The 27,999-nt window shown below is 41.5% G+C and overlaps 1 protein-coding gene across 10 annotated transcripts in view; it reads right to left on the bottom strand.

Moving 5' to 3' along the window:
- Positions 1-27,999, bottom strand: part of PTPRM (protein tyrosine phosphatase receptor type M) — a 998,088-nt gene that overhangs the window by 561,871 nt on the left and 408,218 nt on the right. For all 10 annotated transcript variants that reach the window (XM_089670974.1, XM_089670978.1, XM_089670975.1 and 7 more), the window contains exon 7: positions 14,236-14,529. In XM_089670974.1, coding sequence (XP_089527100.1) covers positions 14,236-14,529 — 294 coding nt within the window. The remainder of the gene's footprint in view (positions 1-14,235; positions 14,530-27,999) is intronic.

Raw genomic sequence — 27,999 nt, 5'->3', positions numbered from 1 at the left:
TGGGTTGACCTCTCCATACATGTGATATGCTACAAACTAATCCTTTCTGTACGCTGTACAGGATGTTGCACATTGCCCACAATTTCACTCTGAATGCTGTGCTCAAAGTTATACTCTCCATACTGATAATTATCACACTATAAATACATTAATATACAGAAATAATTTGTACCACTATGGAAACTAAATTACATCCCGTTCAGTGAAGAGGTATACATAGGAAGAGACAAACACATGATACAAAACATACCTAATACAATCCTCGGTTTATCTCCCCATTTACTAAATGAAAATGATTATATCACAAGTCACAGGAGGCTCTGTAGATACTAGAGACAAGACTATTTTGAATTTTTCAGTGAATAGACACTGAACAGCATACACTATATTACCAAAAGTATTGGGACACCCCTCTAAATCATTGGATTCAGGTGTTCCAATCACATCCACAGGTGTATAAAATCAAGCACCTAGGCATGCAGACTGCTTCTACAAACATTTGTGAAAGAATGGGTCACTCTCAGGAGCTCAGTGAATTCAAGCGTGGTACAGTGATAGGTTGCCACCTGTGCAATAAGTCCAACTGTGAAATTTCCTTGCTACTAAATATTCCACGGTCAACTGTTAGTGGTATTATAACAAAGTGGAAGCAACAGGATAGAGCAACTTAGCCACATAGTAGTAGGCCACGTAAAATGATAGAGCGGGGTCAGCACATGCTGAAGTGCACAGTGCACCAAAGTCACAAACTGGCTGCAGAGTCAATAGCTAAAGACCTCCAAACTTCATGTGGCCATCAGATTAGCACAACAGTGCGTAGAGAGCTTCATGGAATGGGTTTCTAGGGCCGAGCTGCTGCATCCAAGCCTTATATCACCAAGTGCAATGCAAAGCGTTGGATGCAGTGGCATAAAGCAGCTCACCACTGGACGCAATGGAGACGTGTTCCCTGGAGTGACGAATAACGCTTCTCTGTCTGGCAATCCAATGGATGTGGGTTTGGCGGTTGCCAGGAGAACAGACTATATTGTGCCAAGTGTAAAGTTTGGTGGAGGGGGCATTATGGTGTGGGGTTGTTTTTCAGGGGTCGGGCTTGGCCCCTTTCCAGTTCCAGTGAAGGGAACTCTTAAGACATCAGCATACCAAGACATTATGGACAAATTCATGCTCCCAACTTTGTGGGAACAGTTTGGGGCTGGCTACTTCCTGTTCCAACATGACTGCACGCCAGTGCAAAAAACAAGGTCCATAAAGACATGGATGAGCAAGTTTTGGGTGGAGGAACTTGACTGGCCTGCACAGAGTACTGACCTCAACCCAATAGAACACCTTTGGGATAAATTAGAGCGGAGACTGCGAGCCAGGCCTTCTTGTCCGACATCAGTGCCTGACCGCACAAATGTGCTTCTGGAAGATTGATCAAAAATTCCCATAGACACACTCCTAAACCTTGTGGATAGCCTTCCCGAAAGAGTTGAAGCTGTTATAGCTCTAAAGGGTGGGCCAACTCAATATTGAACCCTACAGACTAAGACTGGGATGCCATTAAAGTTCATGTGCGTGTAAAGACAGGTGTCCCAATACTTTTGCCAATATAATATACAGTCATGGCCGAAATTGTTGGCACCCTTGATATTTCTCCAGGAAATCATGTATTTCTCACGAAACGTATTGCATTAACACATGTTTTGCTATACACATGTTTATTCCCTTTGTGTGTATTGGGACAAAACAAAAAAAGGGAGGAAAGAAAGCAAATTCGACATAATGTCACACAAACCTCCAAAAATGGGCTGGACAAAAGTATTGGCACCCTTTCACAACTGCGGATAAATAAGAATGTTACAAGCATGTGATGCTCCTGTAAACTCACCTGGGGCAAGTAACAGGTGTGGGCAATATAGAAATCACACCTGAAAGCAGATAAAAAGGAGAGACGTTCACTTAACCTTTGCATTGTGTGTCTGTCTGTGCCACACTAAGCATGGACAACAGAAAGAGGAGACGAGAACTGTCTGAGGACCTGAGAACCAAAATTGTGGCAAAATATCAACAATCTCAAGGTTACAAGTCCATCTCCAGAGAACTAGATTTGCCTTTGTCCACAGTGCGCAACATTATCAAGAAGTTTGCAACCCATGGCACTGTAGCTAATCTCCCTGGTCGTGGACGGATGAGGAAAATTGATGAAAGATTGCAACGCAGAATAGTCCGGATGGTGGATAAGCAGCCCCAAACATGTTCCAAAGACATTCAAGCTGTCCTGCAGGCTCAGGGAGCATCAGTGTCAGCGCGAACTATCCGTCGACATTTAAATGAAATGAAACGCTATGGCAGGAGACCCAGGAGGACCCCACTGCTGACACAGAGACATAAAAAAGCAAGACTACAGTTTGCCAAAATGTACTTGAGTAAGCCAAAAGCCTTCTGGGAAAACGTCTTGTGGACAGATGAGACCAAGATAGAGCTTTTCGGTAAAGCACATCATTCTACTGTTTACCGAAAACGGAATGAGGCCTACAAAGAACAAAACACAGTACCTACGGTAAAATATGGTGGAGGTTCAATGATGTTTTGGGGTTGTTTTGCTGCCTCTGGCACTGGGTGCCTTGACTGTGTGCAAGGCATCATGAAATCTGAGGATTACCAAAGGATTTTGGGTCGCACTGTAGGGCCCAGTGTCAGAAAGCTGGGTTTGCGTCCAAGATCCTGGGTCTTCCAGCAGGACAATGACCCCAAACATACGTCAAAAAGCACTCAGAAATGGATGGCAAAGAAGCGCTGGAGAGTTCTGAAGTGGCCAGCAATGAGCCCAGATCTAAATCCCATTGAACACCTGTGGAGAGATCTTAAAATTGCTGTTGGGAAAAGGTGTCCTTCCAATAAGAGAGACCTGGAGCTGTTTGCAAAGGAAGAGTGGTCCAAAATTCCGGGTGAGAGGTGTCAGAAGCTTATTGATGGTTATAGGAAGCGACTGATTTCAGTTATGTTTTCCAAAGGGTGTGCAACCAAATATTAAGTTAAGGGTGCCAATACTTTTGTCCAGCCCATTTTTGGGGTTTTGTGTGACATTATGTCATATTTGCTTTTCTGCCTCTGTTTTATATTTGTTCCAATACATACAAAGGGAATAAACATGTGTATAGCAAAACATGTGTTAATGCAATACCTTTTTTGTGTGAAATACTTGATTTTCAGGAAAAATATCAAGGGTGCCAACAATTTCGGCCATGACTGTATGTGTGCATTGGGGGCTCACAAGAGAGTCCTAAAGTGTTACTAAACCCAGGACCCTGCATTCACTATATCTGGTCTCCCACAGTACACAGAACATGGATGTACAATTTGTTTGGTAAATATAAACTGCTAATTACCTTTTCTCATCATCAGTTAGAGCAGTCGTGTGACTTCTATCAGCAGAGCACTGGTTGAAGCTCGTAGAAGGAGTTTTGATTTTGCTCTAGGACGATGCAGAAGCCCTGACCTCTGTCTGAGCAGTGCTGATTGGCTCTGTGCTGATCACATGCACTCTCCCAAGAAAAAAAAAAACCTCTCTAGCAATACACACCAAACTGAACATGTGCAGAGTCACTCCACACAATATGTCTTATTAGGGGGACTCTGGAAGGGGAGGATCAGAGAAGTCAGGATCAAACAGCGTTTTTACACAATGCAGAGGATTAACCCCTTGAGTTCCACAGTAAGTATAACAAGCATGCTTTACTGCATATACAGACTGATTTTACTGTTGTTGGTTTAGTAACACTTTAATGCTTGTTTCTGCAAGATAAGCCTATTCATTGTATAAACACCTATCCTGCCTTATTATTTATTTCAGGTACTTATATAGTGCTGTCAATTTATGCAGCGCTTTACACATATACAGTTGCAAGAAAAAGTATGTGAACCCCTTGGGATTACGTGGAGTTTTGCATTAATTGGGCATAAAATGTGCTCTGAACGTCATCTAAGTCACAACAATAGAAGAACACAGTCAGCTGAACATAATACTACACAAACATTAGATGTTGCCATGGTTTAATTGCACATAACATGTAAACATTCACAGTGCAGGGAGGAAAAAGTATGTGAACCTTTGGACTTAATAACTGGTTGACCCTCCTTTGGCAGCAATAACCTCAACCAAACGTTTCCTGTGGGTTGCAGATCAGACCTGCACAACGATCTGGAATAATTTTGGACTACTCCTCTTCACAAAACTGTTTCAGTGTAGCAATATTCTTGGGATGTCTGGTGTGAATCGCTCTCTTAAGGTCATGCTACAGCATTTAAATCGGGTTGAGGTCAGGACTCTGACTGGGCCACTCCAGAAGGCGTATTCTGTGCTGTTGCAGCCATTGTTTTGTTGCATTACTTGTATACTTTGGGTCATTGTCCTGTTGCATCACCCATCCTCTGCGGAGCTTCAGTTGGCGGACAGATGGTCGTACGTTTTCCTGCAAAATGTCTTGATAAACTCTGGAATTCATTTTCCCATCAATGACAACAATCCGTCCAGGCCCTCAGGCAGCAAAGCATCCCTAAACCATGATTCTCCCTCCGCCATGTTTTACAGTGGGGATGAGGTTTCGATGTTGGTGTGCTGTGCCTTTTTTTCTCCACACATAGTGTTGTGTGTTCTTCCCAAACAACTCAATCTTGGTTTCATCTGTCCACAGTATATTTTGCCAGTAGTGCTGTGGAACATCCAGGTGCTCTTTTGCAAACTTCAAACGTGCTGCAATATTCTTTTTGGACAGCAATGGCTTCCTCCATGGTGTCCTCCCATGTACTCCATTCTTGTTTAATGTTTTCCTTATTGTAGATGTGTCAACCAAAATGTTAGCATGTGCCAGAGATTTCTGTAGGTCTTTAGCTGACACTCTGGGATTCTTCTTTACCTCATGCAGCATTCTGCGCTGTGCTCTTGCAGTCATTTTTACAGAACGACCACGCCTAGGGAGAGTAGCAACAGTGCTAAACTTTCTCCATTTGTAGACAGTCTGTCTTACCGAGGACACATGAACATCAAGGCTTTTGGAGGTACTTTTGTAATCCTTTCCAGCTTCATGCAAGTCAACAATTCTTGATCGTATAGTGCCAAAATTACTTGTGAGCTAATATGGTGAAAAATTAAAATGTGCTATCTACTACCAAAAAAAATTTAATAAGAATAATTAATATATATGTAAAAATAGGTTCGCTAGCACCCTACACCAACTCATAAATAGTGTTAATAACTCTATATATTCAAACAATAGTGCACCGCTCCCTTACTGAATAATTAATGTACTAAAAATTATATATAAATTAGTGCACCAAAAAATATTTTTAAATTTATAAATCCTACACTTGTGATTATGAATCCAAAAATGCTCTATATAATTAACCTAAATATATGCATGTATATTAATGACCAAAACAATATAATTTTCCAATCCCATAAAACAAAAACAAGTGTCCAAAATAATATTTAAATGAATAGTTCTCCAATATTAATATATGGATTTATTCCAACCCATAAGGCGGCTTCAGGATAATTGTTCCTCTATTATGCACTTACCTCCTTATTTGCCTACTTATTATAGGCTGAAATAGCTATTTGTCTTATAGGGACAGATGCAAAAACGGCTACTCCTGAACTCCTTCCCAGATGGTTCCACATTGTTCTGTCCCCACATGAAGGCGAATGAAGGTATAACTGATAATGGCTGTGTAACTTCCTACCTTCGTATCCAAGCAGTGGAGCAGACCGGACCGGCAGATGTTCAGGTTAGATGGATCCAAACGTATACACGAGAATGAAATCAGCGTGGATTTATTTGGTCCAAAATACAGCGACAAACAGTGATACAATACTGTAAGGTAGTAGAGGTATTGATGCTGTCCTGTGATATCTTTCCTGAGGCTAACTGCTGGTCAAAAATTGATGCCTTCACAAGCCCAGGGTATTGAATGTCCTGTCACACAGCTATATAGCAGATAAAATGGCTGCAGGAAGTGACCAGAACCAAGGCTTGCCTAAAACCACACCCAGCAGAAGAAAACACTTACTAGTTATAACAAAGGCATGCAGCATGCAAATTCTGGCCAGCAGATGGCAGCAACAGATCAAGACATAGAAACAAACATGGTGAAATAAGAATTGGTGATACAATGCACAGTTAAATAACAAATATGAGGAGAACAGCACACTCCCCGTCTGAAATTCCATAAGGGATTTCACTATGACGAATGTCCATAAAATATAAAACAACCTGTAACAAAGAACATGTTAGAATGCAATAAACATTACAATATAGTAGATTCCGAGTTGGAATAGAGAAGAACCACAAAGTTCAAGTTCAGTAGAGTTCACCCAGCAGGAATGTTCTCGATGGGTAGTATCAAAATGAGTTCGTTAATTGGCCTTGCGAACATTTTAAGCTCACCCTTTCTGAAGATCTTCAACTCCACTTTACGGACCTTGCCATCCTTGCTAGGAAGAACCTTTGTAATTAGTCCCATAGGCCAGTCAATCCGTACGGTATGTTGCTCCTTCATTAACACGAGGTCACCTTCTTTTAGGTTTGGTTTGTGGTGTTGCCACTTTCTTCTTCCTTGAAGAATATTGAGATACTCCTTTCGCCACCTGTTCCAGAAGTAATCAGCTAGGTATTGTACACGTTTCCAGTGTTTTTGGTAGATATTCGCATGAGTAAATTCTCCACTAGGCATTAGCGTAATTTCAGTTTTTTGGGTAAGTAGGATAGCTGGTGTCAGTACGGCTGGTGTTTCAGGATCCATAGATACTGGCACGAGGGGTCTAGAATTGATGATGGCTGAAACTTCAGCGAAAAGGGTGACTAGAGTCTCATGTGTGAGTCTTGAAGAGTTTACATCCATCAACATAGAATTCAAGATGTTGTGTGAGATTCCGATCATTCTCTCCCAGGAGCCCCCCATGTGGGAACTATGAGGAGGATTGAAAATCCAGGTGCAACCCTTTTCCGCCAAGTGGTCTTGAATGGATTTGGTGTCTATGTTCAGTTCTCTACAGGCTCCAATGAAGTTGCTTCCACGGTCAGACCTCAACTGTTTCACTGGTCCTCTGATTGCGAAGAACCGTCTTAAGGCATTAATAAGGCTGGATGTGTCCATGGATTCTATGACCTCTAAGTGAACGGCTCGCACACTCATGCAAGTAAATAGTACAGCCCAACGCTTACTGTTTGCGTGACCGCAACGGGTCCTGCGTGCGGACACCATCCATGGCCCGAAGACATCTAGGCCAACATAGGTGAAAGGCGGCTCTGTACATAGTCTGTCCGCAGGCAAATCAGCCATTTGTTGGTGTAGTTGTTTTCCTCTAGCCTTGTGACAGTGAACACAGTCATGCAATACTTGGGCCACACGTCTTTTCATACCTATAATCCAAAGGCCAGCAGACTGTAACTTGCCCTCAGTGATTTGCCTGCCCTGGTGTTCAGTCTTTTTGTGGTAGTGTCGGATCAGCAAGACGGTGATATGGTGTTTGCTGGGAATGATGAGAGGATTTTGATCTGCAACTCTTAGGTGGGCTTGATTCAAACGACCACCAACTCTGAGCAAGCCAAAACTGTCAATAACTGGATTTAAGTTGGCAAGAGGACTTTTTATTGGAATCTGCTGTTTGTTATACAAGCACTTCCATTCTACATTGAATTCCCCTTGTTGGACGTAACGTATTATGAGGGACTCACTATGAGAGATGTTCTCCGCAGAGAAGGGTTTATGGCAGACGTGCCAACCGTGACAATCCTTATCTTCGTAAGTATTGTGATAACATTTTGCAATGTGCACTAACCTTGCGATAGTCCTGACGAGTCTCATCCAACTGGAGAAACGTTCAAAGCGCTGGCTACCGAGGCTGGAGGTTTGCTTTGTTCCAGTGACCAATGCACTAACTTCAGCGCGGATTTCTGGATCATTATCCGGATCCTGGATGCTGAAAACTTCCTGTACACATTCGCCCACCTGTCTTAGCAGAAACTCCGGACCTGTAAGCCAAGTAGAGTTAGTAAAGGAACCTACAGACATAGGTCTAGTGGCATGAAATACTCCAAATGAAGGCAAGTAGCAGCACTTGTCGTTCTTCCTTAAGGATGGAGCTGGTTCTGCATGGTTGTTACGGAATATTTTATCCATAAAGGCAACAATGTGTTCTCTCATTTCAGGCTTGCTGTTCATGGTACGCTGAAGAGAGTTAAATCTAGACAGAGCTTGTTCCCGGTTGTTCGGGAGTCTTACCCTGTTAGCTCGGAAGGGTAATGGAGAAACCCAGTGATTGGTTTCGTCTTTAAAGAACTCACTGTTCATTATCTCGACAAATTCTCTGTCCTCTACTGACAAGGCTACTTTATCGTCGTCCTTGGTTGTATGAAAGACTGATCTCCCCAAGTTGTCGGCAAAGAGGGGATTAATGACGTCAGGTAGATGTACGAGGCTTGGAGACTTCTCTCTCACCTCATAGTGATGAGGACACGGCTTAATGCAAGTTGTGCGTCCATCTGCACGCACGTACGTTTTGAAGGAGTTGATTTTTGGTTGATCTAAGCATACATTTCCTATGATTACCCATCCCAAGTCCAGTCTCTGGGCGTATGGTGCATAGTCAGGGCCATTACACTGTTGACGCACCTTGTGTACCCTTAGATTGTCTCTGCCGAGCAGGAGTAGAATCTCGGCGTTGATGTCCATAGGTGGGATAACGTTGGCTAGGTGCCTTAGGTGAGGTTGGTGAAATGCAGCTTCTGGGGTAGGAATCTCATCCCTATGGTTGGGTATTTGATCGCATTCGATCAGCGTCGGTAAGGGTATTTCCGTATCCCCACTGACAGGAGAAGCGATGAATCCTTGTGCCCTTCTGCCGCTAGTCTCTATGAGGCCCAAGCAGGTGTTTAAGGTATAGGGTTCAGATGGTCCCTTTATTCCAAAGGCTTCAAAGAATTTAGGACCTGCTAGGGACCGGTTGCTTTGGTCGTCAATGATGGCATACATTTTTACTGCCTTTTCTGGTAGTCCCTCTGGGTAGACCTTGATTAGGCATATTCGGGCACAACATTTCTCAAACTGGCCCTCCCCACATACATCCAAGCATGAGCAGGAAACAGCGGTGGCTGCGTTAGCGTAATTCTGGGGCTCCCTGCCATGACTTGGAGCAGGAATGGTTGTGACGGCAGTGGGTGAATCTCTGGAGAGTGGGATTGGGTGCATAGCTGAGGCATGTCTTTCACTATGACACTCCTCACACTTGATGACAGATTTACAGTCCTTAGCCATGTGCTCCAATGAAGCGCAGCATCTGAAACATACCCCAAGCTCGGTGAGGATTTTCTTGCGCTCCTGTATGGTTTTGGATCTAAACCCTCTACATTTGTTCAGAGAGTGTGGTTTTTTATGAATGGGACATTCACGATTGAAAGTCTTATCTCCTGATGAGGTAGTGTACTGTTTACCCGTGGGTACTGCAGGAGATGGTAGGTTAGTCTTGAAGTCTCTGTGTTTATGCGTGATGCTTTCATACCTTGATGATGATGTTGCTGAAGCTGTAGTGTTGAACTCCAGGAAGTCGAGGCTGGGGTCATTCCTCATCTGGGACTGTTCATCGATAAACCTACAGAAGTGAATAAATGGGGGAAAGGTGATGTCATGCTCTCTTTTGTACCTTGAGACTGATGCCGCCCACTTTTCTTGCAGACTGTATGGTAGCTTCACGACAATTGGGTTCACTCCATGAGCTGTATCCAGGTAGCACAGCCCGGACAGACGAGGGTCACCCTTGGCAAGCTCCAGTTCCATGAGCAGATCACTTAAATCCTGAAGCTTCTGGACATCCTTGAGATTGATCCTTGGAACGTTCTGCAGTCTCTTGAATAGGGCCTTCTCTATTGCTTCTGCACTGCCAAAGGTACATTCGAGTCTCTGCCAGGCGGCAGCGAGACCTGCTTCTGCTTCTCCCACGTAGACAGTTCTGAGGCTCTTGACACGATTTGTGGAGCCTGGGCCCAGCCATTTGATCAAGAGGTCAAACTCCTGCTCTGCGGTTAGGTTGAGGTTAGCGATGGCGGCCTTGAAGGTTGCCTTCCAAGCTCTGTAGCTCTGTGCACGGTCATCAAATTTTGAGAGACTGGTGTTGATTAGCTCTCTGCTCACCATAAACCTGGCAAACTCAGACATATCTGATTTCTCACTGCTTGTTGCCATGACGACTTGTGATGCCCCTGGGGCGTATTGGCTGCCTGGCGTGAAAGGGTGAGATGCTTCCGGGTAGAATGATGTAGCTGCAGGGTTAAGTTTTCGTTTAGCCTCTGTATGTTGTGATGACTGCTGCTTGAGCTGTGGAGGTAGGCCAGAAAACGCCTGATAGCGATCTTTCTGTAACAACCGACCTTGAGAGGGCACATCCGGGTAACGGTTATTAGGTTGCTCGGGTGCTGTGGGTGGCAGTGGTACCGCAGGTAGAGCTGACTTGGAGGTTTCAGTGTTGTCGGCTTGGACGGTACTGCAAACTGGGGGTGGCGCAGATACCTGATTCAGTACATAGTCACTGGTGCGGTCAGCTGGATCATCTATCTCCTGTGGTAGCGAGCAGACTGGATCAAGACCTTGGCTCAAAGCTTGCTCAAGTAATCTTACTTTAGCTAACGCAATTTCCTCCTGCATCTCTGATTCGAAAATCTTTATTCGAGCCTCTGCTTCCGCTTCTGCCCTCTTGGCCTCTGCTTCTGCCTCTGCCCTCTTGGCCTCTGCTTCTGCCTCTGCCCTCTTGGCCTCTGCTTCCGCTTCTGCCCTCTTGGCCTCTGCTCTTGCAAGAGCTTCTTTTTCTGTGAAGGAGCGTCTCGCTTTGGATTGCTCTGCGTTTATGCGGGCCTCTAGTAATCTGTCGCTCAAGGCTGAGCTTCTTGAGCATGATGATCTGTATGACCGAGAGGAATGTTTAGATGAATTTGATCTGTGTGATCTAGTTTCTTGCAAGTGCGAGATACGGAGTTCCGCTTTACTTTTAACATCCAGCACCATGACGTCTCTTTGTCTGTCTATTGATTCTGCCTTGCTCAGTTCTGATAGGGCTTCATCAATATTAGAGTCTTTTAGAAAGGTTATATACCTTGTGGACAGTCTCTTGTATCTTTCTTGAGCGGTGTCCAGCCGCCCGATGGCAACTTGTAAGCTTGTGGCATCACCTGAGGAGGACTTAAGTCCGGACATGAGGGAGGAAACTCGTTCCCATTGCTCCTCCAGGTTATCACATAGCTCAACTTTCGTGGTGTGATAATTTTCAATGACCTTTACTGTCGGTTTGAGAGAGCGTCTTGGTCGCACGACTTGTTCTGCTGGAAGTGTGGATTCTGTTCTCTGCCCTTCATAATGATCAGTATCAGGTTGCATTTGCTTTATTTCATCACTGGGGAACTGTGCAGAGTCCTTTTCGGCCATTTTGACTTAAGGTGCGCTGTCTCTTTAAGAAAATGAACTTTTGAATTGGGGGCTGAAAATCGCAGCACAGCTCCGATAGGGCACCTTGACAAAATTTCTAAGATATTTAGAATGAATTGCGGGGTTTTGCGGCGGCCACGGCAGTGTAAGGAACGTGCATAAACAGTACTTCTGTTATGCGAGGAAAAGTTAATATAGGACTTTAGGAATGGCTTGGCGAGTTGTGGAGGACTTCCAGGCGAGACTATAGATACTGCGTATGCGCAGTGCTTCCGCATAGGCTTGTGGAACATGCACTGTAGCCGGGCAGATTTGCTGCAAGTGGGCCTGTTGCTAGGGAGATTCCTGAGTGTGGTACTGGACTCTGAGGGAATCTGTAGCGGGGTATGGACTTTAAGGCAGTTTTTGACTGTTCTGTCCCCACATGAAGGCGAATGAAGGTATAACTGATAATGGCTGTGTAACTTCCTACCTTCGTATCCAAGCAGTGGAGCAGACCGGACCGGCAGATGTTCAGGTTAGATGGATCCAAACGTATACACGAGAATGAAATCAGCGTGGATTTATTTGGTCCAAAATACAGCGACAAACAGTGATACAATACTGTAAGGTAGTAGAGGTATTGATGCTGTCCTGTGATATCTTTCCTGAGGCTAACTGCTGGTCAAAAATTGATGCCTTCACAAGCCCAGGGTATTGAATGTCCTGTCACACAGCTATATAGCAGATAAAATGGCTGCAGGAAGTGACCAGAACCAAGGCTTGCCTAAAACCACACCCAGCAGAAGAAAACACTTACTAGTTATAACAAAGGCATGCAGCATGCAAATTCTGGCCAGCAGATGGCAGCAACAGATCAAGACATAGAAACAAACATGGTGAAATAAGAATTGGTGATACAATGCACAGTTAAATAACAAATATGAGGAGAACAGCACACACATTGCAATTTGCTAATTATCCACCTGATGTCTCTCCAGTGTGTGGTTTCTTATGGTGGTATAAGGATGAATGGATGGATTTCCCCTTCTCACCTCCAGGGGTCTATTCCTCCTTGTATCCCCTCCAGGTATATTTAACAAACTTTGTGTGTGCTCAGCACAAATCTCATTCTCACCGTAACAAGCCGACTTAGCGTGATGACGTCAGAGCCCCTCTGTCCTGAAGCCGCCTTATGGGTTGGAATAAATCCATATATTAATATTGGAGAACTATTCATTTAAATATTATTTTGGACACTTGTTGATGTGATATATTGTTTTTGTTTTATGGGATTGGAAAATTATATTGTTTTGGTCATTAATATACTTGCATATATTTAGGTTAATTATATAGAGCATTTTTGGATTCATAATCACAAGTGTAGGATTTATAAATTGAAAAATATTTTTTGGTACACTAATTTATATATAATTTTTAGTATATTAATTATTCAGTAAGGGAGCGCTGCACTATTGTTTGAATATATAGAATTCTTGATCGTAGGTCTTCTGAGAGCTCTTTTCTGTGAGGCATGGTTCACATCAGACAGTGCTTCTTGAAACCAGTAAACCCAAAACAGGTGTGTGTTTTTTAAGGGCAGGACAGCTGTCAGCAACACATCCAATATCATCACACTGATTGGAGTCAAGGTTGGCTCACTCCTGGCTCCAATTAGCTCTGGTTGAAGTCATTAAGCTAGGGCCTCACATACTTTTTCCTCCCTGCACTGTGAATGTTTACATGTTATGTGCAATTAAACCATGGCAACATCTAATGTTTGTGTAGTATTATGTTCAGCAGACTGTGTTCTTCTATTGTTGTGACGTTCAGAGCACATTTTATGCCCAATTCATGCAAAACTCCACGTAATCCCAAGGGGTTCACATACTTTTTCTTGCAACTGTATATTGTACATTCACATCAGTCCCTAACCCTCAAGGAGTCTGCAATCTAAGGTCCCTAACTTACATTCATACATACACATATTAGGGCAATTTTAGACAGGATCCAATTAACTTACCAGCATGTCTTTGGGGTGTGGGAGGAAACTGGAGTACCCGGAGGAAACCAAAGCAGGCACTGGGAGAACATGCAAACTCCAGGCAGGTGGTGCCGTGGCTGGGATTTGAACCAACGACCCTAGTAGTAGGTTAGCCACTGTGCTGCCTTACCTGTGTTTTGTCATTATAAATAGAGGTGACTCTACCATAAGTCAGACTATACAACTGCAGGAAATTTGTGAGTTTTTTGGTTTGCTTTACAAATAGATAACAAAAATGTATTTAATAGAAGTTAAGTCATATAGCAAAACCATGTGGAAAAATAACAGGAGGTACTGCAATTATCTATTCTTCAAGGGTTAAGTACTGGGCAGATCACTGAATGAATGGCTGGGAAGATCTATGAGCAATGCCAGCTGCACCTTTTTCTGCTTACAGTATAAAAAAAAGGCAGTAAAACATTGTGCAAGAGATATAATTTAAGACTGTATCCATTTAGATCAAGAGACATATTCTTCCTGTAAGCTATCTTTGCATTTGTATGTCTGTGCTTCTCACCTTGCCTCTTCCCGTAAAGCAGAACAATTGAAAGGATTCAGATTATACTGCCCAACACACATAATGCACAATTTAAAACTCTGCTGCTTAGAACATAATTTGGAGATATGAATCCTATGATTAAAAATGTCAGGACTCTGCAGGGCTTCAAGGTCGAATCATTCAAATACTGATGACATGGAAAAAATGGCTTCTGTTTAACTCTATAACACTTATTGAAATCATATTTTGTACTCACCAGCACATTTTGTTCTTGTTCGCAGGGCTGGTCCAGGGGAACCTGTGCCACCCTCTCCAGGTCGTGTTAACAGAACACTTATTTCATATTCAGTGTCAGGGTCAAGATGCCCAATCTTATAACTTGAAAAGTCCACTGGCTGAAGATCATACCAACTTCCACTGGTAGTACGATACTCAACTTCTCTCTGAATGATAGGCCCATCACCATTAATTGAATTGGCATTTAGCTGTATCCACAAATAGGTTGCCCCAACAGAAGAAAGCTGGGGTGGTGCAATGGGCACAGGAGGCTCTGAGAAAAAAGAAAAATATGTGTATAAATTAGAAAAAATCCACAATCATTCATTCTATGGCATAACTGGTACATTCTTGGGAAAGATGTGTAAATATAAATATAAATATAGCATCTTGGCCAAGAGACTAAGACCATGTGAACATTTCATCCCTCCCTTTCCTTTGGGGAAGACACTACCCGAAGCAATATTAACATCATGCCATATGGTAGGACTAGCAATAGGGGCCTATTTACAGGTCAGTGATGGGTTGTAACCTATAAGCTTTTACCTAAACCACTATATTAAACTTTATAAGTATTTAGAGGAGTCAGGACAATAAATGATGACTTTAATTGGTTAGTTGAGTTACCAAGCTTTTGATGACATAGATCAGCCTTTCTCAACCAGGGTACTGTAGATTCTTAAAGATCCTACAGAGGTTGCTAGTAGTGAGCAGTGACAGATTGAACTCCTGTATGATGGTGTCCGCACCAATGCTACTGCACAGAGCCATCAGCATGTGACCAGTGGAACTTCTCTGGTTTCTCAGATAAGTAACCACTGGCACCAATCATGATGTTAGAGGGAACATTTGTCCCACTGACCAACAATGTGGTGTGGCTAATGTGATGTAAACATGTTTTGCAGGGGTTCCTTGAGACCTAAAAATTGGTTCCTATATGGCAAAAAGGTCACGATAGGCTGATATTTTATTAATGTAATGAACTTCAGACACTTTATTTTTCAAACAACTAACAGGACAAAATTTCATCAGCCTCCCTAAGAAACTTGCCTTTCCTGTATCCCCAGTTAAAATAATAGCCAGCCTGCTGTCCCCTAAGACTTTATGTCCTAGGTGAGCTTTGCACAAAACCCGGTCTGCATACCAACTTTCACATGCAGCGTGTGCTGTAAGCATGCTAAGAAGCCATACTGCCAATCTGTATTACAAGTTGCAGCTGTAGAAGTAGACTTTGAATATCTTTTCAATAGCATTGATAGTTTGATAGATATTATAGATTGAATAGTATTATAGAGAAAAGAGGTTTCATATAACTATTAGCTTTGGAATTATTTTGCAGAGTATTAAACAAACTCAAAAACAGTTTTTAATTTGCAATAGAAATCAGCCAATATGATCTCCTGTTAGCCACAGGCTACAGTGTTAGTAATAATTGAGTGAATGCTGTTTGTAGGAAGTGTGTGCTGTAAACACTTCCGAACCAACTCAAAATCATTTAACATCAATTTATGTGATTAAGCTATTTTTTGAACCAGGACGTGATACAATGCCTTCATGGAGAATCCTAAGGCATGAGTGAAGCCATGCTGAAATAAACACATAATTACTTTCAAGTTCCTCCAATATATTAAGCACTGCTGACCGTAAATGCAAATTGAATAGCAAGGTCAAAAGGGTTACAAGATATAGCATTTAGGTAACAGCGTTGCCGGTATTTCAAACCCACTGCCTTCAATTACTTTGTGAAACCCCAGAGCTATTTGCAGCAACTTGTGCATAGTGGATAAAACAGAAGCAATGAGCCAGTGCTATCCTGAAGGCTAAACAAAGCGTAGGGACAGCTGATTCTTAAACAAAATGTATTACAGTGCAGCCATATGCACTCCAGATCTGCAGCTCGCTTTTTTAAGTTAGCAATGTTAATAGGTTTAAAGAAGTTTTTCCCCTCTTCACGTACATTTATCCAATCTTGACTTTCTTTTCTTCATAATTAAAAAATATAAGTGCCTAGTTCTGTAGGATTAGATTATTTGTGCTAACACTCACTGATTCTCACCCTCTCACACAGTTAATATTTTTTTTCTGTAAGTAATTATCTGATACAGAGCAATATGTTTTCTGTGATCTTTTTGGGTTTTTAGTTGCAGAAGAATAGGACTGGTACTCTAAAGGATTGGCCAGGAATATCCATGCAATGGTTCCTGCTGAGGGTTGGTTGAAGTGTAAAAAGCTCCAAAGCTGCAGATACTAATAACAACTGGATTCCTGGTGTGCAGCTTATACTGTATCTCCTTACATGTTTTGGGCATTGCAATGTCATGGTTCATAAAATGTCATGTTTCAGAGCACCTTGATAAGATGGAAGGAACATTTTCATCCAGTGGGTAATTAGTTAGTCTATATCAGGGGTTCCTTACAGAGAGAAGTTTTGCCTTACATTTTGTGGGATTTTTAAGGCAACCTTGAAGTATATACAGAGAAACTAATTATTTAAAAGATAAACATTTTATTTCAACAAATTTCTTTTGTCTGACACATTGATGTATATCAGGTAGGTAGTACATACTGACAAATGTAAAGAGCAACATTTTTTTACAAAACATTCACTACACAGATTTATGGTTTTTACAATACGTATCCAGTGGTATCCCTCAAGAGCTGATTTCCATCTTGCAACCTCAAGTTTGACTGCAGATATATTCAGCCTGGGAGCTAACGCGTTTCGATTACATGAATAGAAATTCTTCCTCAGGGAAAGGATATCACTCTATATCAATAATTATTATCAATTATCGGTACATATCTTTACAATCTCATTGCAATACATTAGCCATATGGGATACATGACTTACATAGCCACCAAAAATAGTCAAAAGAAAATGCTTCACTGTGTTTAGAAGGCAAATTTCCTCCATAGCTGAGGCCATCAACTGATGTTCAAGGACAACGGGTGCCACATCACAAGCGCTGTCATAATAAAATATATATGTATGATGCTATATGTACTAATATCTAAAAAATACAACAGGGCATCAAACATAAGTTTGTGGGATTATACGAAGCGTGATAATGAGTGTCCTTTTAATGGACACATGAATTATGGGGAAAATCAAGGTACGTTACATATTTCCCCATGATGAATATTATATAGTCTAAAACAATAAAGGAATATATTGAATATGTAAGCTATACAGTTTAAAAACTATTTTCGAAATAAACATCAAAAGTAATTGCTGACATTTAACTCACCAAAAACTGCATAGCAATGTAACAGTGTTCAAGCTGAATATTCTAAGCTTAGTCTTGTTGTTCAGACCACAACCCTCCAGGGGATCAGCGCCGGGCACAATATATGTGATTCCTCCCAGGATACAGCTAAATACTGAAAGCTGTGTTTGATAATGCCAGTAGTGGCCTTTTGTAGGTTCCAAAGTGGGTGTGATGTATGTATTTTCTCCCATTTGCAGAGCATGTCCGCTGGAGAGGAAGATGGCGCCCATCATGTGGTCCCCGGCATTCATCTCAACTGAGCAGGCGCAAAAGTGCCTTGCGCATTGACGTCACATCTGACTCTGGAATGACACACTTCCGGAGACCGGACGGGGAGCCATGTTGAGGACCACTGCCGACACGAAAATAATGTGGACTGCACCTAAGTGCATGAGAACAAGGGGGGACGAGAAAACTTGCCCCACTGCTCTCTATGGCCACAAATACAGGTCCATCATAATAGGGGACCCTTTCCATGCTGGACATGTCTAAGTAAGACTGCCCCATCAGGAAGAAAGAACAAACCTTCACAGCCAAAGCATGTACAAAAGTCTATAACAAAAATTTAAAAAGTTGCTATATAATCTGGACAGCAAAACATAAATTGATCAAGAAACAGAAAAATACAACAAATAAATGACATTTACAAAGGAATCAGGAAAATCCCCTGTTAGGGAGAAATAGAGCATTTAATGGGAAAACATATTAAGAACATTATCAATCTGTTTTGCCAGAAGCAAAGCCCTCTAAAAAGGCTCTATAGCTTTCAGATTCATCTAAATGGCACCCCGTCCGGTCTCCGGGAGTGTGTCATTCCGGAGTCGGATGTGACGTCAATACACATGGCACTTTTGCGACTGCGCAGTTGAGATGAATGCTGGGGACCACATGATGGGCGCCATCTTCCTCTCCAGCGGACATGCTCCGCACATGGGAGGAAATACATACATCACACTTACTTTGGAATATACAAAAGGCCACTATTGACATTATCAAAAACAGCTTTCAGTAGTTATCTCTATCCTGGGAGGAATCACATATATTGTGCCCGGTGCTGATCCCCTGGAGGGTTGTGGTCTGAACAACAAGACTAAGCTTAGAATATTCAACTTGAACACTGTTACTTTGCTATGCAGTTTTTGGTGAGTTAAAGGTCAGCAATTACTTTTGATATTTATTTCAAAAATAGTTTTTAAACTATATAGCTCACATATTCAGTATAGTCCATTGTCGTTTTAGACTATATAATATTCATCATGTGGAAATATGTAACTTACCTTGATTTTCCCCTTAATCCATGTGTCCATTAAAAGGACACACATTATCACGTTCCCTAAAATCCCACAAACTTATTTGATGCCCTGTTGTATTTTTAAGATATTATTACATATAGCATCATACATACAGTTGTGTCCAAAATTATTCAACCCCCACTGAAATTGAGTGTTTTGGCCAGTTTGACATTGCTTTTGATCATTCAGTCATCTTGCTTACATTTACATTAAAGAGGCACTTGTAGGTCAGACAAATATAACATAACAGTTATAATGAAATAACCACAAATGTCTTTTCTGTGCTCACAGCATTATCAGTTTTATTCAACCCCCAAGTGACATTCAATCTTAGTACTTAGTACAGCATCCTTTTACAGTTATAACAGCTTTTAAACGTGAAGCATAGCTTGACACAAGTGTCTTGCAGCGATCTACGGGTATCTTCGCCCATTCTTCATGGGCAAAGGCCTCCAGTTCAGTCACATTCTTAGGCTTGCGCACTGCAACTGCTTTCTTTAAGTCCCACCAGAGGTTCTCAATCGGATTTAAGTCTGGTGACTGCGATGGCCACTCCAAAATGTTCCAGCCTTTCCTCTGCAACCATGCTCTAGTGGACTTGGAGGTATGCTTGGGATCATTGTCCTGTTGAAAGGTCCAACGTCTCCCAAGCCTCAGGTGTGTGACGGACTGCATCACGTTTCCATCCAATATCTCCTGGTACTGAAGAGAATTCATGGTACCTTGCACACGCTGAAGCTTCCCTGTACCTGCAGAAGCAAAACAGCCCCAAAGCATGATTGACCCTCCACCATGCTTCACAGTAGGCAAGGTGTTCTTTTCATCATAGGCCTTGTTCTTCCTCCTCCAAACATAGCGTTGATCCATGGGCCCAAACAGTTCTAATTTTGTTTCATCAGTCCACAGAACACTATCCCACAACTTTTGTGGTTTGTCCACATGGCTTTTGGCATACTGCAGTCGACTCTTCTTATTCTTTGGAGACAGCAAGGGGGTACGCCTGGGAGTTCTGGCACGGAGGCCTTCATTACGCAGTGTGCGTCTTATTGTCTGGGCTGAAACTTCTGTACCCACATCTGACAAATCTTTTCTCAGTTCCTCAGCAGTCACACGGGGACTTCTCTCCACTCTACGCTTCAGGTAGCGCACAGCAGTCGAAGTCAGCATCTTCTTTCTGCCACGACCAGGTAGCGTTTCAACAGTGCCCTTTGCCTTGAATTTGCGAATGATGCTTCCTAAGGTGTCTCTTGGTATGTTTAACATCTTTGCAATCTTCTTATAGCCATTGCCCTTCCTGTGAAGAGAAATCACCTCTTCTCTTGTCTTCCTGGACCATTCTCTTGCCTTCACCATGTTTGTAACCACACCAGTAAATGTCTAGAAGGAGCTGAGTATCACAGTCATTTTAAAGCTGCCTAATTGGTGCTTATTATGCTTGATTGCTGCTCGGTGACATCCACAGGTGTTTTCAATACCTGATGGAAAGCACCTGTATGAACCTCTGTTCTTCAGAGTGGTAGTCTTTAAGGGGTTGAATAATTGTGGCAATGAAGAAACCACATAAGAACCATTTACTACTGTATTACATAAACAATTGATGTCATTTTAGTTGCATTTGGGTAGTTACAACGTCCTTGTAGGATTTGATTCTGAATACAATTCCAAATGTACACTATAGTCCCTAAACCCCTTTACAGCATTGGGGGTTGAATAATTTTGGACACAACTGTATATATTTTATTATGACAGCGCTTGTGATGTGTCACCTGTGGTCCTTGCACATCAGTTGATGGCCTCAGCTATGGAGAAAATTTGCCTTCGAAACACAGCGAAGCATTTTCTTTTGACTATTTTTGGTGGCTATGTAAGTCATGTATCCCATATGGCTAATGTATTGCTATTTAATTTTAAGGATAAGTACCAATAATTGATAATGATTATTGTTATAGAGTGGTATCCTTTCCCTGAGGAAGAATCTGTATTAATATATTCGAAACACATTGGCTCCCAGGCTGAATATATCTGCAGTCAAACTTGAGGTTGCAAGATGGAAATCAGCTCTTAAGGGATACCACTGGATACATATTGTAAAAAACACAAATCTGTGTAGTGAATGTTTTGTCAAAAATTGTTCCTCTTTACATTTGTCAGTATGTACTGCCTACCTGATATACATCACACAAAATAAATTTGTTTAAATAAAATGTTGATCTTTTTAACAATTGGTTTCTCTGTATATACTTCAAGGTTGCCTTAAAAATCCCACAAAATGTAAAGCAAAAAATTATCTCTGTATGGAAATAGGAATGATGGCAACCACACCATAAGCTACACTGATTGACTTTTTATATCAGGGGTTCCTAAACTTTTTAATCTAAGGACCCAAAAAAAAGAATATTGTTATTGTACTGGGACCCAAGAAGAGAATTATTATGAAAATAAAAGTTGGCAAAGTCAAAGACAGATAACAATGGTCAAAGAACACAATGCATATTCCTTTTATTTCTGTGAGCTTTAGTAGAAGAAAAATTTTATTACGTGACATTTTAACTCCTTCCTGCCAACAAAACACATAGATGCGGCCTCATGAAAATGGCCCTTTATTCGTGGGGCCGCATATATGTGTATGTGTCTTTGTGCTGTTTTTGCACAGAGACCAGGCTTTCACCAGGAGTCCGTACTAATGACTGGGAGCCGGGACTCCCGATTCCAGGTCACCTGATCGCTGTGATTGTCTATCGCAGTGATCAGTCGCTGAGCAGCCCATCAAATGTCTGACAAAAAATGGCATAAGCATACAGGTGAAACTCGAAAAATTAGAATATCGTGCAAAAGTTCATTTATTTCAGTAATGAAACTTAAAAGGTGAAACTAATATATGAAAAAGACTCATTACATGCAAAGCAAGATAGTTCAAGCTGTGATTTGTCATAATTCTGATGATTATGGCTTACAGCTCATGAAAACCCCAAATCCACAATCTCAGAAAATTAGAATATTGTGAAAAGGTGCAATATTCTAGGCTCAAAGTGTCCCACTCTAATCAGCTAATTAAGCCATAACAGCTGCAAAGGGTTCCTGAGCCTTTAAATGGTCTCTCAGTCTGGTTAGTAGGAATCACAATCATGGGAAAGACTGCTGACCTGACAGTTGTGCACAAAACCATCATTGACACCCTCCATAAGGAGGGAAAGCCTCAAAAGGTAATTGCAAAAGAAGTTGGATGTTCCTAAAGTGCTGTATCAAAGCACATTAATAGAAAGTAATGTGGAAGGGAAAAGTGTGGAAGAAAAAGGTGCACAAGCAGCAGGGATGACCGCAGCCTGGAGAGGATTGTCAGGAAAAGGCCATTCAAAAGTGTTGGGGACTTTCAAAAAGAGTGGACTGAGGCTGGAGTCAGTGCATCAAGAGCCACCACACACAGACGGATCCTGGACATGGGCTTCAAATGTCGTATTCCTCTTGTCAAGCCACTCCTGAACAACAAACAAAACAGACCTAGTCTGTTGCTCAGTTGTCCAAAGTCCTCTTTTCTGATGACAGCAACGTTTGCATCTCATTTGGAAACCAAGGATCCAGAGTATGGAGGAAGAATGGAGAGGCACACACTGCAAGATGCTTGAACTCCATTGTGAAGTTTCCAGTCTGTGTTGATTTGGGGAGCCATGTCATCTGCTGGTGTTGGTCCACTGTGCTTCATTAAGTCCAGCAGTCTACCAGGAGATTTTGGAGCACTTCATGCTTCCTTCCGCAGACGAGCTTTATCGGGATGCTGACTTCATTTTCCAGCAGGACTTGGCACCTGCCCACACTGCCAAAAGCACCAAAACCTGGTTCAATGACCGTGGGACTACTGTGCTTGATTGGCCAGCAAACTCGCCTGACCTGAACCCCATAGAGAATCTATGGGGCATTGCCAAGAGAAGGATAAGAGACATGAGACCGAACAATGCAAAAGAGCTGAAGGCCGCTATTGAAGCATCCTGATCTTCCATAACACCTCAGCAGTGCCACAGGCTGATAGCTTCCATGCTATGTCGCATTGAGGCAGTAATTGCTGCAAAAGGGGCCCAAACCAAGTACTGAGTACATATGCATGCTTCTACTTTTCAGCGGTCCGATATTGTTCTATGTACAATCCTTGTTTTATTGATTGCATGTAATATTCTAATTTTCTGAGATTGTGGATTTGGGGTTTTCATGAGCTGTAAGCCATAATCATCAGAATTATGACAAATCACGGCTTGAACTATCTTGCTTTGCATGTAATGAGTCTATCTCATATATTAGTTTTACCTTTTAAGTTGAATTACTGAAATAAATGAACTTTTGCACAATATTCAAATTTTTCGATTTTCACCTGTATACTGCTGCACTGGAGGATGGACTCCACAGAGGTTAGAACCACAAGTAGGATGCCTAGAAACTGCACGCCTTGCTGACCTTAACGGACCAGGGGGATCTAGAGTACTGCATGCAAAGAAACAAACAGAGGGCTCATGGGTCTAGTGCATTACCTTTTAAAAGATCATTGATTGTATAAATAAGTGGTCATATACTCACAATGGAACAAATGTCAAGGGCACATCATATATAGTACAGCAAGGTCTAGTCACACTGGATGATATCTGTAATGGGACTCCTAGACCTCCAAATGTCTGACACGTTTCAAGGACTTGCCTCTTCCTCAGAGCCGATGAAGAGGCAAGTCCTCGAAATGCATGTGACTGGACCTTGCTGTGCTTTATATGATGTGCCTGTGACATTTGTTCCTTTGTGAGTATATTACCACTTATTTATACAATAAATGATCTTTTATAAGGTAATGCACTAGGCCTGTGCGCCCTCTGTTTGTTTCTTTGCATACTGAGCAGATGCCGTACACTGTATAAAGAAGTAAATAAACAAAAGTATATCAAAAAAATAAATAACCATTTCCTGGCCACCCTATAGCAGCTTTACTGCTATATATGAGATTCTTCATTTCTGGGTGGGGGGGGGGCGCCGCCTACATGTGCTGTCACTGGCTCCTGTATGTGTCAAACACCAGGTCCCAATCAACAATTCATGGCTGGGACCTGTCGATTGGCGGAGCAACTGACAGGAGAGAGATCCGTGAATGTAAACAACACAAATCTCTCTCCTGTCAGCAGGATGTGCTTGTTTCCATCTCTCTGCAAAGCAGTGAATAAAAACCAGCACATCTCCTGGTAAAACAGTGCACAAAGTGCTATGATATGTATGGTGTTACTAACACATGTAAAACTTGCAAAATTGTGTTCAGGCTTTAACATTTGTTTTACCCTTAGTAACTAAGGTGTTAACTAGCGTCGGGGTGTTTTCATCTCACAACATCTCCTGTGTAATTCCTTCCACCCCTATCTTGAACATGCTTTATTCCCTCATACATGTCTGTGCTGTCAATCATAATTAGCTGAATTGCTTCACAGCCTCCTTTCTTCAGCCTCACATCTTCCTCTCTATCTTCCACCCGAACTCTCCTGCAACTGAGCAGGAGCCATCACTTTTAAGGGTGTTCCAGGCCCTTGCCAAGCCTTCTTTTGGGAATTGGCTAAGGTCCCTCCTAACATTGCTTCTTCTACTTCATGTGATAAGTATGATGACTAACAAATAGTATGGATAATATATGACATAATTATGGCTGAGATGTTTATGTGATACCAGATGTTAGTATGTATCAATTTCTTGATTGAAAACTGTATGAATACAAATGAAACTTAACAACATATTTTTTACGAATTGGTTTATCATTTTAAATGATCAAATAAAAATGTGTTTTCATCAAATCTGATTATAACTCAGTTTGTACATAAGTCTCATTTACGTTACTTGTACACAATGAAGTTTTTACTATACTTGTAATATCCTATTAGTTCCTGATAAATGTATCTATATATTTTAAAATCAGTAATGTAGGGCTGTAAACATGATTTTATTTGCAGAGTTGTGGTTATACCACTCCCGCTAAATATGCTGGAAAATCTATGCCTTTTTCTGAAAGTCTGCCAGGAATAAACTATAGCACAGACCGTTATTTTGCTTTTTCAATCTGTTACTTCTAACAAACAATATCCTCTTGTTGTCCTTTTATTATGGGCTTCAAAAGAATTATAATCTTCATAATAATGAAGAAAACAGAAACAGAAATGTGCTTCTTAATTACAAGAGGGTGTTCCAAGGTTTTGTTAAATACCATAATGTCTTTAAATAATACAAATAAATGCCAGCATAAATACTACAGGCACATTAAGCACATAAGTACAAATTAAGAGAAATTATCTATCATGTTTTCTATTTTCACAACCTAGCAATTTAATAAAATGTGGCGCAGCACAGTGGCTACACTGGTTAGCACTTCCCCCTGGCAGTACCAAGGTTGTTGGTTCAAGTCCCAACCACGGCACCACCTTCCTGGAGTTTGCATGTTCTCCCTGTGCTTGCATGGGTTTCCTCCAACACTCCAAAGACATGCTGGTAGGTTAATTGGCTCCTATCTAAATTGGCCCTAGTATGTGTATGTATGAATGTAAGTTAGGGACCTTAGATTGTACACCCTTTGAGGGTTAGGGACTGATGTGAATGTACAATATATATGTAAAGCACTGCGTAAATTGACAGTGCTATATTAGTACCTGCAATAAATAAATAACTGATATCATACAAAAATTTAAAGGAATATACTGGCCTGTTGCTCAACATGTTATTTTGCTTAAAACCAAGCACAGCTTTCCCCCTATTTCTTTTGACTGTGTGTCCTTTAATGTTTTTAGAGGACAATTTCACTGACATTTTGCTAATACTTCTGCAGAATGAAAGATATTATACTGCAGCACAGTCCTAGCGGAAGCTTTATCTTTTAATGTCATAATATTTTTCATGTTTGTGATAAGTAAAACATTTTATCACTAAATAGGGCTTACTCAGTTCTTTAACAAATACAAGAATACATTTAATCGCTTTCTTTCAAAAATACAAAGAATACTGCAGATCCTACTATTTCAAAGAACATATAAGAAGCCAATGTTTCAATAAATGCCTCGGCTACTTTAAAAATGTGTTCTGATATAATCTTGAATCCTCCTGCTGGCTTAAAATGAGAACGACTAAGCTGCAGAATAAATGTAAGGGTTTTTTTTATGGGGGGGCGGGGGGGTTAATTCTTCACACAAGCAACAAAGTTAAGTTCTTGCAGAAGAAGCCAAGCTTTGAATAGAAGTGGGTCATGGGTGCTACAGATGGCTTCCCCAACATGCCCTCTGTTAAATGCTGCAAACCAACATCTGAAAGCTGAAAGACACCTTGCCTCTCCTTGTGTGAACTCAATAAGCAGGTTGAACCCTGCAATAATCGGATGTCTTTTCAGACAGGGACATTAGAGTGTTCTTTGTCTGGGTAATAACGCACCTGTGACCAGACTGATATTAGAAAAAAAGTTTAAGCAGTGAACCATATGCAGGAGTCTAATATGCTTTTCCAAACACACTGAATCAATACTGCCCTGCTGCTTGCCTTTGTACATATGTATTTTAATAACAGCCAAGATCTCTTCTAGCAGAACAATTGGATCTTACATACCATGATGTAGGATTTACATGCACAGAAGGCACTGCTAACACAATGTAACTCATAACCAGCAATATCTGTAGCCCCCAAAACTATTTAAATTAGACAACTGTTTTGTTTTTTTTTTCATTTTAGCTGTCAGTAACATGATCAGTGTTCCTGATGGTTTATATGATATATAGCAGCAATACTACCGTTATGAACTTTATCATTGCTGGACTCAGAAAACACCTAAGTGATTATTTAATAATACTTCTGCAGCTCTGCATAGAAACCAACCAGCTTCCACGTTATATTGCCAAAGCTTAATTGAACAAGCTGGAGTTAGAAGCTGATTGGCTACCATGCACAGCTGCACCAGATTCTGTGTGCTCCAGTTTTAGTAAATCCTCCCTATAGTATTTGTTAAAGAATAAAATCCAACATTTCATTTTAAGGATATGTGCCTGCTGTACCATGTACTTGTAGGAAAAATATCCTGTTCTCTTTGTGTTGCTTCCTTTTTGTGAAATCTCTGGTGTTCCTGCTAGACCCTCTGCTTTTCGTTTAAACACTGACCACAATAGGTATGAAAGCGCAGCATGGTCAGTTCTCTAGCTTTGCTGCAAACTTAGTCTGCCCTCCTCCAATGACCAGACTTGTCCTGAAACACCCACCCTCTGCAAAGTCTTTCACTGGGAAGATCAGTGTGATGCTGCTTCTCCTCCCCCTAACTCTTATGCAGCTGAGAACAGAGGGAATATGATTACTTATCATAATTTTTTTTATATCTATACACATATGTTTTGCCTTTCATTTCTATTTTAAACGGAATGGATTGCTTTACCAGGTGAGGGTTTACAATCACTTTAAATATAATAGAACTTGAGTGAGAGCTGTGAAAATGTGGAATAGACTCCCTCAAGAGTTGGTTCTGGCCAGCTCAGTGGATTGCTTTAAAAAAGGCCTGGATTGCTTCTTAGATACACAGAATATAACTGGTTACTAACATTTATAGGTAAAGTTGATCCAGGGAATATTCGATTGCCTCTCGGGAGATCAGGAAGGATTTTTTTCCCAGCAGGAGCAAATTGGATCATGCTTTGTTTGGTTTTTTTTGCCTTCCTCTGGATCAACTGTGGGTGTAGGTTTATAACTTTTTTTTTTTTAATGGTTGAACTGGATGGACTTTTTGTCTTTTTTCCAGCCAGATTAACTATGTAACTATGTAACTTATTTTACAATAAAAATGGTTATGTACTATATTTTTTAGATTTTATTTGGTAGTCAAGAGACTGCACAGTCTCTCTTTTGGTTCCTCTTCCTGGTAAGGGGCAACATCTCTATAGGCCTTAGTAATGCACCACACTCCCTTACCCCTGGTTCACATATCTGCAGCCATGTGGGCCGCGTTTTGTGCGGGCACGAGAGCCCATTCACTTGAATGGACTCCCATGCCCCGGGGACATGCAGGAAAGAAGTCTCTGCACTTCTTCAGAAAACGCAGCCCGCACGGGAACTAAGGTTCCCAGTACTGTTGCAATTTCCAGTGCGGGCGGTGTGCCATTAGAATTAATGGCACCCACCCGCGGGTCCGCATTCCTCTGTGCGGGTGATGT

The sequence above is a fragment of the Staurois parvus genome, unplaced genomic scaffold (assembly GCF_062004578.1).
Source record: "Staurois parvus isolate SC_StPar_1 unplaced genomic scaffold, SC_StPar_1.0 ptg000097l, whole genome shotgun sequence".
Lineage (NCBI taxonomy): Eukaryota > Metazoa > Chordata > Amphibia > Anura > Ranidae > Staurois > Staurois parvus.
Note: the sequence above shows the minus strand (reverse complement) of the source record. Positions and strands in the feature narration are given on the sequence as shown.